This window comes from Gopherus flavomarginatus, chromosome 2 (assembly GCF_025201925.1).
Source record: "Gopherus flavomarginatus isolate rGopFla2 chromosome 2, rGopFla2.mat.asm, whole genome shotgun sequence".
NCBI lineage: Eukaryota > Metazoa > Chordata > Testudines > Testudinidae > Gopherus > Gopherus flavomarginatus.
In genome coordinates, this window is record NC_066618.1 from 92293061 (window position 1) to 92306917 (window position 13857).

Genomic DNA, 13857 nt, shown 5'->3' on the forward strand with positions numbered 1-13857 from the left:
TAAGGAGGAACTGATGTCTCCAACCTCAAGGGAACAGTTCCAGGCTGAGCAGGAAGCAGATGACAGCCTTCAGGAAGCTTTGGGGGCGGCACGGAGCACCCAACTGCCTCTCAGCTCTTCTAACCAATCCTGGATTGTTGTAGAACAAGGACTTTTATACATGGAGACTCTTTCTGGTGGACACCAGGAAGACTGGCGTCCTCAAAGACAGTTGGTAGTTCCAACTAAGTACCGGGTAAAGCTCTTGAGTTTAGCTCATGATCATCCCAGGGGCCATTCTGGGGTGAATAGAACCAAAGACCAATTGGGGAAGTCCTTCCACTGGGAGGGAATGGGCAAGGACGTTGCTAATTATGTCCAGCCTTGTGAGGTGTGCCAATGAGTGGGAAAGCCCCAAGACCAGGTCTCCAGCCACTCCCCATAATTGAGGTCCCATTTCAGCGAGTAGCTGTGGATATTCTGGGTCCTTTCCCAAAAAAAGACCCCCCAGAGGAAAGAAGTATATACTGACTTTCATGGACTTTGCTACCTGATGGCCAGAAGCAGTAGCTCTAAGCAACACCAGGGCTAAAACTGTGTGCCAGGCCTTAGCAGACATTTTTGCCAGGGTAGGTTGGCCTTCCAACATCCTTACAGATTCAGGAACTAATTTCCTGGCAGGGACCGTGAAAAATCTGTGGGAAGCTCATGGGGTGAATCACTTGGTTGCTACCCCTTACCACCATCAAACCAATGGCCTGGTGGAGAAGTTTAATGGAACTTTGGGGGCTATGATATGTAAATTTGTAAATGAACACTTCAATAATTGGGACCTAGTGTTGCAGCAGTTGCTTTTTGCCTACAGGGCTGTACCACATCCCAGTTTAGGGTTTTCATCGTTTGAACTTGTGTATGGCCACGAGGTTAAGGGGCCATTACAGTTGGTGAAGCAGCAATGGGAGGGGTTTACGCCTTCTCCAGGAACTAACATTCTAGACTTTGTAAGCAACCTATAGAGCACCCTCTGACACTCTTCAGCCCTTGCTAAAGAAAACCTAAAGGATGCTCAGGAAGAGCAAAAGGCCTGGTATGATAAACATACCAGGGAGCGTTCCTTCAAAATAGGGGACCAGGTTATCGTCTTGAAGGCGCAACAGGCCCATAAGATGGAAGCGTCATGGGAAGGGCCATTCACGGTCCAAGAGCACCTAGGAGCTGTTAACTATCTCATAGCATTCCCCACCTCAACCCTAAAGTGTACCATGTTAATTCTCTAAAGCCCTTTTATTCCAGAGAATTAAAGGTTTGTCAGTTTACAGCCCAGGGAGAAGATGACGCTGAGTGGCCTGAAGGTGTATACTACGAAGGAAAAGATGACGGTGGCGTGGAAGAGGTGAACCTCTCCACAACCGTGGAATGTCTGCAGTGGCAACAGATCAAGGAGCTGTGCACTAGCTTCGCCCCAATGGTTTCAGCTACCCCAGAACAGACTGAACGGGCATACCACTCCATTGACACAGGTAATGCTCACCCAATTAGAACCCCACCCTACCGGGTGTCTCCTCATGCCCAAGCTGCTATAGAACAGGAGATCCAAAGCAAGCTACAGATGGGTATAATCCGCCCCTCTAACAGTGCATAGGCATCTCCTGTGGTTCTAGTTCCCAAACCAGATGGGGAAATACCCTTTTGCCTGGACTACCGTAAGCTAAATGCTGTAACTCGTCCCAACAACTATCCAGTGCCACGCACCGATGAGCTATTGGAGAAATTGGGACGGGCCCAGTTCATCTCTACATTAGACTTAACCAAGGGGTACTGGCAAGTACTGCTAGATGAACCCTCCAAAGAAAGGTCAATCTCCATCACCTATGCAGGGGTGTATGAATTTAACGTGCTTTCTTTCGGGCTGCAAAATGCACCCGCCACCTTCCAAAGTCTTGTAGATGGTCTACTAGCAGGATTGGGAGAATCTGCAGTTGCCGACCTCGATGATGTCGCCATTTTTTCTGATTCATTGGCAGAATACCTGGAACACTTGGAAAAAGTCTTCGAGCGCATCAGGCAGGCAGGACTAACTGTTAAGGCTAAAAAGTGTCATATAGGCCAAAACAGAGTGACTAACCTTGGACACCAGCTGGGCCAAGGAACGATAAATCCCCTACAGGCCAAGGTGGACGCTATCCAAAAGTGGCCTGTCCCAAAGTCAAAGAAACAGGTCCAATCCTTCTTAGGCTTGGCCGGATATTACAGGTGATTTGTACCACACTACAGCCACATCGCTGCCCCACTAACCGACCTGACCAGAAAAAGACCCAGCCAAATGCAGTTAAATGGACTGATGAGTGTCAGAAGGTCTTTAACCAGCTTAAGGCAACACTCATGTCTGACCCTGTGCTAAGGGCCCCCGACTTTGACAAACCATTCCCAGTAACCACAAATGCATCTGAGCGTGGTGTAGGAGCAGTTTTAATGCAGGAAGGACCAGATCAAGAATTTCATCCTGTCATGTTTCTCAGCAAGAAACTGTCTGAGAGGGAAAGCCACTGGTCAATCAGTGAAAAAGAATGCCAAGCCATTGCGTATGCCCTGGAAAAGCTGCGCCCATACATTTGAGGACGGTGTTTCCAGCTACAAATTGACCATGCTGCGCTAAAGTGGCTTCATACTGCCAAGGGAAACAACAAAAACCTTCTTCGATGGAGTTTAGGTCTCCAAGATTTTGATTTCGAAATCGACACATTTCAGGAGCTTCGAACAAAGTAGCTGATGCACTCTCCTGTGAAAGTTTCCCAGAATCAACTGGTTAAAAGTTGTCCTTGAAATGTGAAAAATCTTGTAGTATTACATAATTAGTAGTATATGTTAAGTTGCATGTGTTTTATTAATCTGTTTATTCTAAAGTTCTAGGAAGAAATCACTACCAGTGTGGTTCCACACTGTCTGAGATTTGGGGGGCGTGACATAAACAGATAGTTAAGGGTTAATGTCTCCTTTACCTGTAAAAGGTTAAGAAGCTCAGTAAACCTGGCTGACACCTGAGCAGAGGACCAATAGGGGGACAAGATACTTTCAAATCTTGGTGGAGAGAAGTCTTCGTTTGTGCTCTTTGTTTTGGGGGTTGTTCGCTCTTGGGACTAGGAGGGACCAGACGTCCATCCAGGCTCTCCAAATCTTTCTAAACCAGTCTCTCATGTTTCAAAATTGTAAGTAACAGCCAGGCAAGGCAGACTAGTTTTATTTTTGTTTTCTCAACTTGTAAATGTCCTTTTTTGCTGAGAGGATTTTACCTCTGTTTGCTGTAACTTTGCACCTAAGGCTAGAGGGAGTTCCTCTGGGCTATACGAATTTGATTAGCCTGTAAAGTATTTTCCATCCTGATTTTACAGAGATGATTTTTACCTTTATTCTTTAATTAAAAGCTCTCTTTTTAAGAACCTGATTGATTTTTCTTGTTTTAAGATCCAAGGAGATTGGATCTGGACTCACCAGGGATTGGTGGGGGAAAAAGAGGGGTGGTTAATTTCTCCTTGTTATAAGATCCAAGGGGTTTGGATCTGTGTTCACCAGGGAATTGGTGAAGCCTCTCAAGGCTGCCCAGGGAGGGGAAAGTTTAGGGGGGGATAAGAAGTGCTCCAGACACTGAACTTTCTGGATGGTGGCAGAGTTACCAGATCTAAGCTAATAATTAATCTTAGAAGTGTCTGTGCAGATCCTCACATTTGTACCCTAAAGTTCAGAGTGGGGAAGGAACCTTAACACACCTGAAAGTCAGTGAAGAAGCTGTCTGTAATAGGATGCCGACATGTTACTTTCCCATTGTCTCAAAATTAATCAGATCTACGCCTCGGGAGAGAAAGAAGAGGCCCATAGTACTTGTGGGATAAGATCACAGGAAGCAGCAGAGGTAATGGAGCTGCCCAGGGTATAGTCTGTCGTGCTTCACATAGTCAGCCAACTCCACCAACAGCTGAGGAAAAAACTGGACACTGAACTTGTACGTGTGGGAATATTTTTCCCTTGACAGCAGTGATGAAATCCATGCAACTTGTCTAATATGTCAGCAGATGGTTAGCAACAGACTTGACCCCGGCTGAGTGGGTACCACATCTATGCAAAAGCACAGTGATAGGGAGGTACGTAACAAGAACCAGGTTGAGCAGCAACATGGCCGAGACAGAGAAGAGCTTTCCTCATGATCACTGTGGTGTGTCAAGAAAGCCTTGTGTGAGTCAGAGTAAAAGCAACATCACAAGTGTGGCCAAAGTATTCCGTAGGAGATTAGTGAAAAACAACCCAACAGACCCTGGACAAGAGTTTTAAGGGCTAAAAAATATGTTTGTATATAGGCTGAAGCCTTATTACCGAATACTGCCTATGCAAACATACCAATGCCTAACTTACTGTTACTTCCAGGGCACGGGTCAGGGCTTTTGGGGACCAATGGCTGATGCTGTTCTTTATCTCCCCCAAAAGTCAGAGTTAGAGATCTACACATGGCCAATATAGCAAGCAGAGAGTGAGAGGGAAGGTACAGCTGATCCTGAACAAATGGCCCATTGATCAAACAAGTCATTACAAGGTTGGGTCAGCTGTAACAAGAGCACCAAGATCAAACCACCAAGGCATGCACTGTATGCATGTGTGGATTAGAGAAGCAACACACTGCCACTGCATGTTGTAACAGAAGAATGGCCCACTCCCTCCCTTCTCTCCCAGCCCAGGTTCCTGGCCCTAGACAGTGGGTGAGATGTGAGGAAGCCAGTGCATGATGGCTATTTCCCACAAGGCTCACTTTGTGCAATGCCTGATCCTAACAGAAAGGGAATGCGACAGTGAGTGCTGTCTGCACTTACAGGGGATCAATGCTGCTGTGATCAATGCAGCAGGGGGTGGAGCCCCGTGCTCATTAAATAGCTCCCAGAGCCCTGGGGTAGCAGGGGGCTTCAGGGGCTATTTAAAGGGCCGGGGCTTCAGCTGCTTCTGCCACCCTGCTCCTTTAAATAGCCACTGAAGCCCTGCCACTTCCCCCAGGGCTCCAGCGGCTCTGCAAGGGTAGGGGGAGTGAGGGAGGGCCCGGGGGAGCCTCAGCCTCCCTAGCTGAGAGCTCAGGTGGACCACACAGGACAGTCCCATGGACTGGAGTTTGCCCGCCCAGCCTCCCGTCCCTTTAGGAACCGGTTCTACACTGGCTTCTAAATTTAGCAAACAGTTCTTGCAAAACGGTGTGAACTGGCTCCAGCTTACCACTGGCTTTTGCCACTTGCTTCTCCACGATCAGAGCAGCTCTCATTTTAGTACTGCTGCACTTCAGGGCTGGGGAAAGCTCCTCACACAGTTCCTGGAAAGTGGCCTTACACATTTGAAAGTTCTGCAGCCACTGCTTATCATCCCATAGCTGCATAACGATTCAGTCTCACCAGTCAGTGCTTGTTTCCTGGGCCCAGAAACAGCACTCAGCTGTGTCAAGGTGATGCACGACTGTCACCAGCAACTGCAAATTGCTCCGCTCTATGTCTTCCAGCAGGGCTGCTTGCATGGCATCACACTGTTCCACACAATGGCTCCTGTATCAGCGGTGTAAATACTGCAGGATAAGACTCAAGGTGTTTGTAATGCTCACAACAACAGTGTACAGCTGAGAGGGGTCCATACTTATCATGCTATGGTGTCTGCGAAGGTAACCCAGGCTTACAAAAAAAGGCATGAAAAAGGCTTGCTTTGTTTGTCATTGATTTCAGGGAGAGAGGGAAAGAGTGGGTAAGTGCATCATGGGAGGCTAACGCCATGTTCCCATAACCACCCACACCAATGTTTTGGTGCCATAAGCTATTGCAAGCCCATCCCAAAATTCCACTTGGACAGCTACCCACAGTGCAGTGCTCCATGCATCAGTGCAAGCCCTGCTAGTGAGGATGCACTCCGCTGACCCAATAAGCATAGTGTAGACACAAAATTGACTTGCTTAAATGGGAGACTCAATGTCAACTTACATAAAGTTGACTTAACTTTGTAGTAGGGTTGTCGATTAATCACAGTTAATTCATGTGATTAACAAAACATTTAATTGTGATTAAAAAATAATCATAATTAATCGCAGTTTATCACACTGTTAAACAATAGAATACCAACTGAAATTAAATATTTTTTGATGTTTTTCTACATTTTCAAATATATTCATTTCAATTACACAGAATACAAAAAGTGTACACTGCTCACTTTATATTATTTTTTATTACAAATATTTGCACTGTAAAAAATTAACGAAAGAAACAGTTTTTCAATTCACCTCATACAAGTACCATAATGCAATCTCTTTATTGTGAATCTGTAACTACAGATGTAGATTTTTTTTGTTACATAACTGCACTCAAGAACAAAACTTTAGAGCCTACAAGTCCACTCAGTCCTACTTCTTGTTCAGCCAATCACTAAGATAAACAATTTTGTTTACATTTACAGGAGATAATGCTGCCCACTTCTATTTTCAACGTCTCCAGAATGTGAGAAAAGGCATTCGCATGGTACTTTTGTAGTTGGCATTGCAAGGTATCTACGTGCCAGATATGCTGAACATTTGTATGCCCTACATGCTTCGGCCACCATTCCAGAGGACATACTTCCATGTTGATGACTCTTGTTAAAAAAATAATGTGTTAATTAAATTTGTGACTGAACTCCTTGGGAGAGAATTGTATGTCTCTGGCTCTATTTTACCCACAGTCTTCCATATATTTCATGTTATAGCAGTCTCGGATGATGACACAGCACATGTCGTTCATTTTAAGAACACTTTCATAGCAGATTTGACAAAATACAAAGAAGGTACCAATGTGAGATTTCTAAAGATAACTACAGCACTCAGCCCAAGGTTTAAGAATCTGAAATGCCATCCAAAATCTGAGAGGGACGAGGTGTGGAGCATGCTTTCAGAAGTCTTAAAAAAGCAACACTCCGATGCAGAAACTACAGATCCTGAACCACCAAAAAAGAAAATCAATCTGCTGGTGGCATTTGACTCAGATGGTGAAAATGAACATGCATCGCTCCACACTGCTTTGGATCGTTACCAAGCAGAACCCATCATCAGCATGGACGCATATCCCCTGGAATGGTGGTTGAAGCTTAAAGGGACGTATGAATCTTTAGTGCATTTGGCATGTAAATATCTTGCAATGCCAGCTACAACAGTGCCATCCAAATGCCTGTTCTCACTTTCAGGTGACATTGTGAACAAGGTAGCATTATCTCCTGCAAATGCAAACAAATTTGTTTGTCTGAGTGACTGATTGAACAAGAAATAGGACTGAATGGACTTGTAGGCTCTAAAGTTTTATTTTTGAATGCAGTTATTTTTTGCACATAATTCTACATTTATAAATTCAATTTTCATGATAAAGAGATTGCACTACAGTACTTGTATTAGGTGAATTGAAAAATACTATTTCTTTTTGTAGACAGGTCGACTCACCCCCACAGCACCTCCTGCTGGTTACTTCTGGGAATTAGCTCAGTTCCAGCTCCGGAGCACCCTCTGCAGGCCAGTGATCCACCTGTCCGCTGCTGGCCCCCATGTCCCTCCCTGGACCCAGTGCCCTTTTACATGGAGTGCTGCCCCCAAGCAGTCACTCCTTTCTCTGAGGGTTTCCCCTTCCCAGGGGACCCCCACCCCCTATCCCCACTTTGCCTCAATATAGGCTACTGCCCAGTCTCCACCTAGCCCCTGTTCACTGAGGCAGACTGCAGTATCAGCCACTCATCATAGGCAAAGGGGTTTGGACCTGCTGCCCTTGCCTACCCCTGGGCTGCCCGCTGCAACCCCCAGTACCTTTTAGCCTAATGCTAGGCCACAGCCTGCAGCTTTCTAGGCTAGAGCTCCCCTGCTCCTCAGCCCTGCTCCCCTCAGGTACTTCGCCTCTAGCTCCCAACAGCCAGGCCCATCTCCCTCTATAACTAGAGAGAAACTGACTGCTTCTAGCTCCCCTGGTCTTCTTATGAGGACCCGTTGCTCAGTTTGGGGCGTGGCCCCAGCTGCAGCCACTTCCCCAATCAGCCCAGCCTAAAGGCTGCTTTCTCCAGCCACAGCCCCTTCCCAGGGCTGTTTTTAACCCCTTCAGGGCAGGAACAGGAGCAGGGATCCACTCCGCTACACTTTTGTTTTTTTACAATGCTAATATTTGTAATAAAAATATATATAAAGTGAGCACTGTACACTTTGTACTCTGCACTGTAATTTAAATAAATATATTTGAAAATGTGGAAAACATTCAAAAATATTTAAGTGGCATTCTATTATTGTTTAACAGTGCGATTAATCGTGCGATTAATTTTTTTAATCACTTGACAGCCCTATTTTGTAGTGTAGACATGGCCTTAGTGTCGCTCAACGCATAAGAATTGTTTCTACCTTTGTCACTCTCCTCAGTATTTAATAGGCAAAACTATATCAAGAAAAAGCCTAACTGAATAGAGCCAGCTGTGCTGGGACTGCTGCTCAGGCCGAATCAGCTCTAGGGATATCAGGGAGGTGACACCCTGAATATGCGATGAGGACAATGAAGAGGTAGAGTGGCAGTGGAGGCTGCTGGAGCCTGTCACGGTGCTTGAATTCAATCCATAGGCTTTAGTTTATAGAAGAATATGTTTTCCAGCAGCACTCCTACACTTGGAGTATGTGATGCTGCTGCCTGTGAAACACACACCCTGTAATTGTGAGGAGCGAGAGATTGCTCCTGAAAAGGCCGATCACAGCTGAGGAGGACAAATGCCAGCCAAAAATTCCAGCATCACATTCTGAAGGCAGTCAGGTTTTAGCTCAGTCATCTCCTCTGATGCAGTAAACTTAATAAGCTACTGTGTAAAAACCTTAAAGCTTTAACGTCCCCTAGACAAGGATTTTGGGGGTGACAAATCTCAGTATACAATTGATGTATCTCACAGGATCCAAACACTTAGATTTATATAAATAGTCTCAGAACATGCTAAGATAGCATTTGAAGATGCAACTAAATCAATCTCAAGTTGATACTAGTGACCAAAATTTATGTGATGGCTGTTTAGTGGTCTGTGTGGAAGAAACTAGTAGTCTCAGTCCAGTACTGTGGTCATATCATAGATACCAACACAAGAGGCACCATAGCTGCAGTCTCAGGCCATGTCTACACTTACAGTTTTGCAGCGCTGGTAGTTACAGCTGTGTTAGTACAGCTGTATAGGGCCAGCACTGCAGAGTGGCCACACTTACAGCAACCAGCGCTGCAGTGTGGCCACATTTACAGCACTTGCAGCGCTGTTGGGAGTGGTGCATTGTGGGCAGCTATCCCACAGAGCACCTCGTCCCATTTCGGCGCTGTGGCTTGTGGGAAGGGGAAGGAAGTGAGAGTGTCTTTCCGCTTCCTGTTCCAACGCCCCGTGGTGCTTTGCTACACATTCCGAGCAGTTTGGCGGCATTGTGATTCTACAGCGCTTTTTCTGCGATTTTTATTATAAATGGAGCCTGAGCAGCTGACGACCTTATTGATGAATGTTGCCAGCACATCGCGCATGGCAGTGGAGCTATTCCTTCAGCTGCAAAGTGAGAGTGACAGTAGTGACAGTGAGGAGTCAGACGATGATATTGAATCGCCTCACTGTGAAGACAGTAAATTGCTTGTGGCAGTAACTGACGTGCTCAGCACCGGGGAATGGCGCCTTTGGGCTCGGGAAACCAGCACTCAGTGGTGGGATCACATTGTCCTGCAATCCTGGGATGACGATCAGTGGCTGCAGAACTTTCGGATGAGAAAAGCCACTTTCATGGCACTGTGTGCTGAGCTCGCCCCTACCCTGCGGCGCAGGGACACGAGATTGAGAGCTGCCCTGCCAGTGGAGAAGCGGGTGGCTATTGCAATCTGGAAGCTGGCAACTCCAGACTGCTTCAGATCGGTGGCGAACCAGTTTGGAGTGAGAAAGTCCACCGTTGGAATGGTGCTGATGCAAGTTTCCACAGCCATTAATCGCACCCTGCTAAGAAGAACCATGACTCTTGGGAATGTGCAGGACATTGTGGATGGCTTTGCAGAAATGGGGTTCCCTAACTGTGGAGGGGCAATAGATGGGACGCATATTCCTATTCTGTCACCACTCCACCTGGCATCAGAGTACGTTAATCGCAAGGGGTATTTCTCCGTGGTTCTGCAAGCGCTTGTGGATCACCGTGGGCGTTTCACTGACATTTACTCAGGATGGCCTGGAAAGGTGCACGATGCACGCATCTTTAGGAACAGTTCCCTGTTCAGGATGCTGAGGGCCGGGATTTTTTCCCAGACCGCAAGATCACAGTAGGGGACGTCGAAATGCCCACTGTGATCCTTGGAGACCCCGCTTACCCCTTAATGCCCTGGCTCATGAAACCATATACAGGGAAGCTTGACAGGAGCAAGGACCGGTTCAACTACAGGCTGAGCCGGTGCAGAATGACTGTGGAGTGTGCTTTTGGCCGTTTGAAAGCACGCTGGCGCTGTCTTTATGGGAAGCTAGATTTGGTGGAAAGCAGCATCACCGCTGTTATATCCGCGTGCTGTACCCTCCATAATATTTGTGAAGGGAAGGGTGAAAGATTCAGTGAGGAATGGACCTCCGAGGTTCGACGCCTAGAGGATGAATTTGCTCAGCCAGAGAGCAGGGCTAATAGGGAGGCCCAGGAAAGGGCTTCAAGGATTAGGGATGCTTTAAGGGAGCAATTTGATGCTGAGAGCCAACAGTAATGTTTGATGCATTTGATGTGCTTTGCTTTACCTTGGTGTATAATATTTACCACTTCCAGCAATAATATAACGTAGTGAAAAAGAAAAAAAACCTTTATTCAACATACAGTACATAACAGGCAAGGGGGTTGGGGTGGTGGACTGTACATTCACAGGTTTGAATATGTCTTATTTTGATCACTATTCAATGTCTGCTGCACTTCAGGATTACTATGCTGCAGAATAATGGGGGTGGAGTGAACAGGGTAAGAATTATAGTTATCAGGGCTGGTAGGTGATCGTACAGGTGTTGGGGGCAGCTGGGGATAATAAGGAACTGGCTGCTGGAGAAAGTTGTTTTGTGGAAATACTGGGGAACAAGGAAGAGGGCTTTGGGAGGGCTGTGGGTTACCACGGTACATATTTGTCTGCATGGCTACAAGAGACTCGAAAGACTCAGTTTGGCGAGCCAGGAGGCTTATCATCTGCTTTGTGGTTTTTTTGGCAGTCAATTCCTTTCTCCTGCTTTCTGTTTGCCTCCATTCATGTACACTCTTTCTCCATTCATGTACACTCTCTCTCCATTCATGTACACTCTTTCTCCATTCATGTACACTCTCTCTCCATTCATACGTCTTCTCTCTCCATTCCTGTGTCTTCCTACTTTCTCTGTTATAGTGGCTCATAACAGATTTGATCAATTCCTCTTTTGATTTTCTAGGATTCCGTCTCAAGTTCTGCAACCTACGTGAGGCCGGTGATCCGGCTGCAGTAGTCAAGGTCACTAGAAAAAAGAGAGATAGAACCGTGTAATACACAGAGGCTACATTGTTTATTATCACACGTTGAAGGACTTTTTAGACTTTTGGTAGCATCCTTCTCACATACCTCACATAACAGAGAGAGGGCAGGCAAGCTAAGTCATGGCGAGCAATGGGGTGAGTGGTTTTGCCCCGATTTCCCCTTGGGAGTGGGAATTGACCAATGGGTCACTGGGGTTTATCAGCAATGGGTACAGGAGGTAGCTGGTGTCCTGAAGAGGGGACAGTAGTGAACAGGAAGGTGGTGAGCTGCTTGGGGGGGGGGGGTGTTCTTTGGTCCGCGTTCACGCCATCCTGCTGGTGAGGGGGAGGAAGCACCACGGTGCTGGATGCCTGTTTGGAGGTGGGGTGGGGAACACAGGAGCACACCGCGGTGCTGGATGCCTGCTTGGAGGCGGGGTGGGGAACACAGGAGCACACCGCGGTGCTGGATGCCTGCTTGGAGGGGGGGGTGGGGAACACAGGAGCACACTGCGGTGCTGGATGCCTGCTTGGAGGGGGGGTGGAGAACACAGGAGCACACCGCGGTGCTGGATGCCTGCTTGGAGGGGGGGTGGAGAACACAGGAGCACACCGCGGTGCTGGATGCCTGCTTGGAGGGGGAGTGGGGAACACAGGAGCGCACTGCGTGGCTGCCTATGTGCTGGGAGGGGGGGGTTAACAACAGAGCACCATGGGCTGGGGAAACGTGAACCTGGCGCCCTGCACTCAATTATCCCTAAACTCTCAACAGGGTTTCCTACTGCCAGACATATCACTGCTGCGTGTTACCTGGGAAGAGAGGGAGGGTCTTCTACAGGAATGTGGATACCGCCCTGGCCCCTATGCAGCTTGCCTGTGTGCAGCCATGGTCCCCCCACTCCTCGCTGCACAGTGGATCGGACGAGTTAGCCTGACCGGGACAGGGACCACGGTGGCTCTCCCGATCAACTTGAGAAAGCAACTTGCAAACGCTCTTGCTGCAACTTTTCAAGAGATTACTGAGGCAGATTACAGAGACGTGATAGAGCAAATCAATGGGCTATTCCACGTTTAGGCATGCATGCAGGCAGCCATAACCAAAACCCTCCTCTCCCAAAACATAAAAATCTACTTACCCTGAGCACGATCCTCAGTTTCTTCCTCACCATCAACTTCCAGCTGCTGCGACTGGCTAGCCTCCTCCTGGCTTGAGAAGAGCTCCTGGCTGCATGTGTACTGGGACTCCGGGGTGTCTCCCTCCACGCCAGTAGCCTCACTGTCGCCGTCCTCTACAACCTCCCCCACTTCTCCCTGCTCTGAACTCTCCATCGTGCTCCTAGGATTGGCAGTGGGGTCACACCCAAGTATGGCATCCAGCTCCTGGTAAAAACGGCAGGTTGTGGGGGCAGGTCCTGAGCGGCGATTTCCCTCACGAGCTTTGCAGTAAGCACTCCTCAGCTCTTTAATTTTGACCCTGCACTGCAACGCGTCCCGTTCATGGCCCCTTCTCATCAAGGACTGCGATATCTGCCCATAGGTATCATAATTTCTCCTTCTGGAGCGCAGCTGTGCTTGCACAGCCTCCTCTCCCCAAACACTTATGAGGTCCTGCAGCTCTGCATTGGTCCATGCTGGGGCTCGTTTGGTGCATGGAGGCATGGTCGCTGAGTGATTGATTGATTAATTGCACTCCACACCTGGCTGAGCAAACAGGAAGGGGATTTTTAAAATTCCCGGGGCATTTAAAGGAGGGGTCAGGTGAGCCCAGGGCAGTGGAGTTTGCATGATTACCAGAGAGGCTTCTAAGGTATGCTGGGATACCTGCTTATGCCACGGAGGTCAATAAAAACGCTGGTGGGTGTCTACATTTGCTGACCAGCGCTGGATCACCAGCGCTGGATCCTCTACACCCGAGGCTCGACCGGGTGTACAGCCAGCGCTGCAACCAGGGAGTTGCAGCGCTGGCCGTGCTGTGCAGGTGTGTACACATCCTAAGTTGCAGCGCTGTAACCCCCTCACCAGCGCTGCAACTCTGTAGTGTAGACAAGGCCTCAGAGAGATCAGTGAATTCCAGGCTATGATCTGTAATGAGATAGGTGCAGGTAGACCCCAGAACCCACATAGAGCCACTTTGAAGCCAGTGGGACTCTGTGGCAGATGCAGGAGTCTGCTTGCATGGATCTGAGGTGTGATCTACACGCAGTATTTGTACTGATAGAACTATTTCAGACAGGGGGTGTGATTTTTTTTTCTCCAGTACAAATCCTAACGTGGATATCAGTATAAAGGTGCCTTATACTGGAATAGCTGATTCCCTAACAGGAGTAAGTTTTATCTGTAAAGAAAGTGCCTTATTATTACCAATATAACTG

General features: G+C 47.6%; 1 protein-coding gene across 1 annotated transcript; it reads right to left on the reverse strand.

Moving 5' to 3' along the window:
• Window positions 1–10791: 10791 nt before the first annotated feature.
• On the reverse strand, window positions 10792–13529 carry LOC127043833 (uncharacterized). The gene is made up of 2 exons (XM_050938042.1): window positions 12622–13529; window positions 10792–11487 (listed from the first exon to the last, which is right to left on the reverse strand). The coding sequence occupies exons 1-2, from the start codon at window positions 13142–13144 to the stop codon at window positions 10874–10876; spliced, it is 1137 nt and encodes a 378-aa protein (XP_050793999.1). The 5' UTR covers window positions 13145–13529; the 3' UTR covers window positions 10792–10873.
• Window positions 13530–13857: the final 328 nt, after the last annotated feature.

What these genes read in the sequence shown, in the direction of transcription:
- LOC127043833 (XM_050938042.1), bottom strand. Translation starts at nt 13,144, where the DNA reads ATGCCTCCATGCACCAAACGAGCCCCAGCATGGACCAATGCAGAGCTG. An exon ending in AACTGAGGATCGTGCTCAGG is followed by an intron (nt 11,488 to 12,621) that starts GTAAGTAGATTT and finishes TCTTTTTTCTAG; the next exon opens with TGACCTTGACTACTGCAGCC.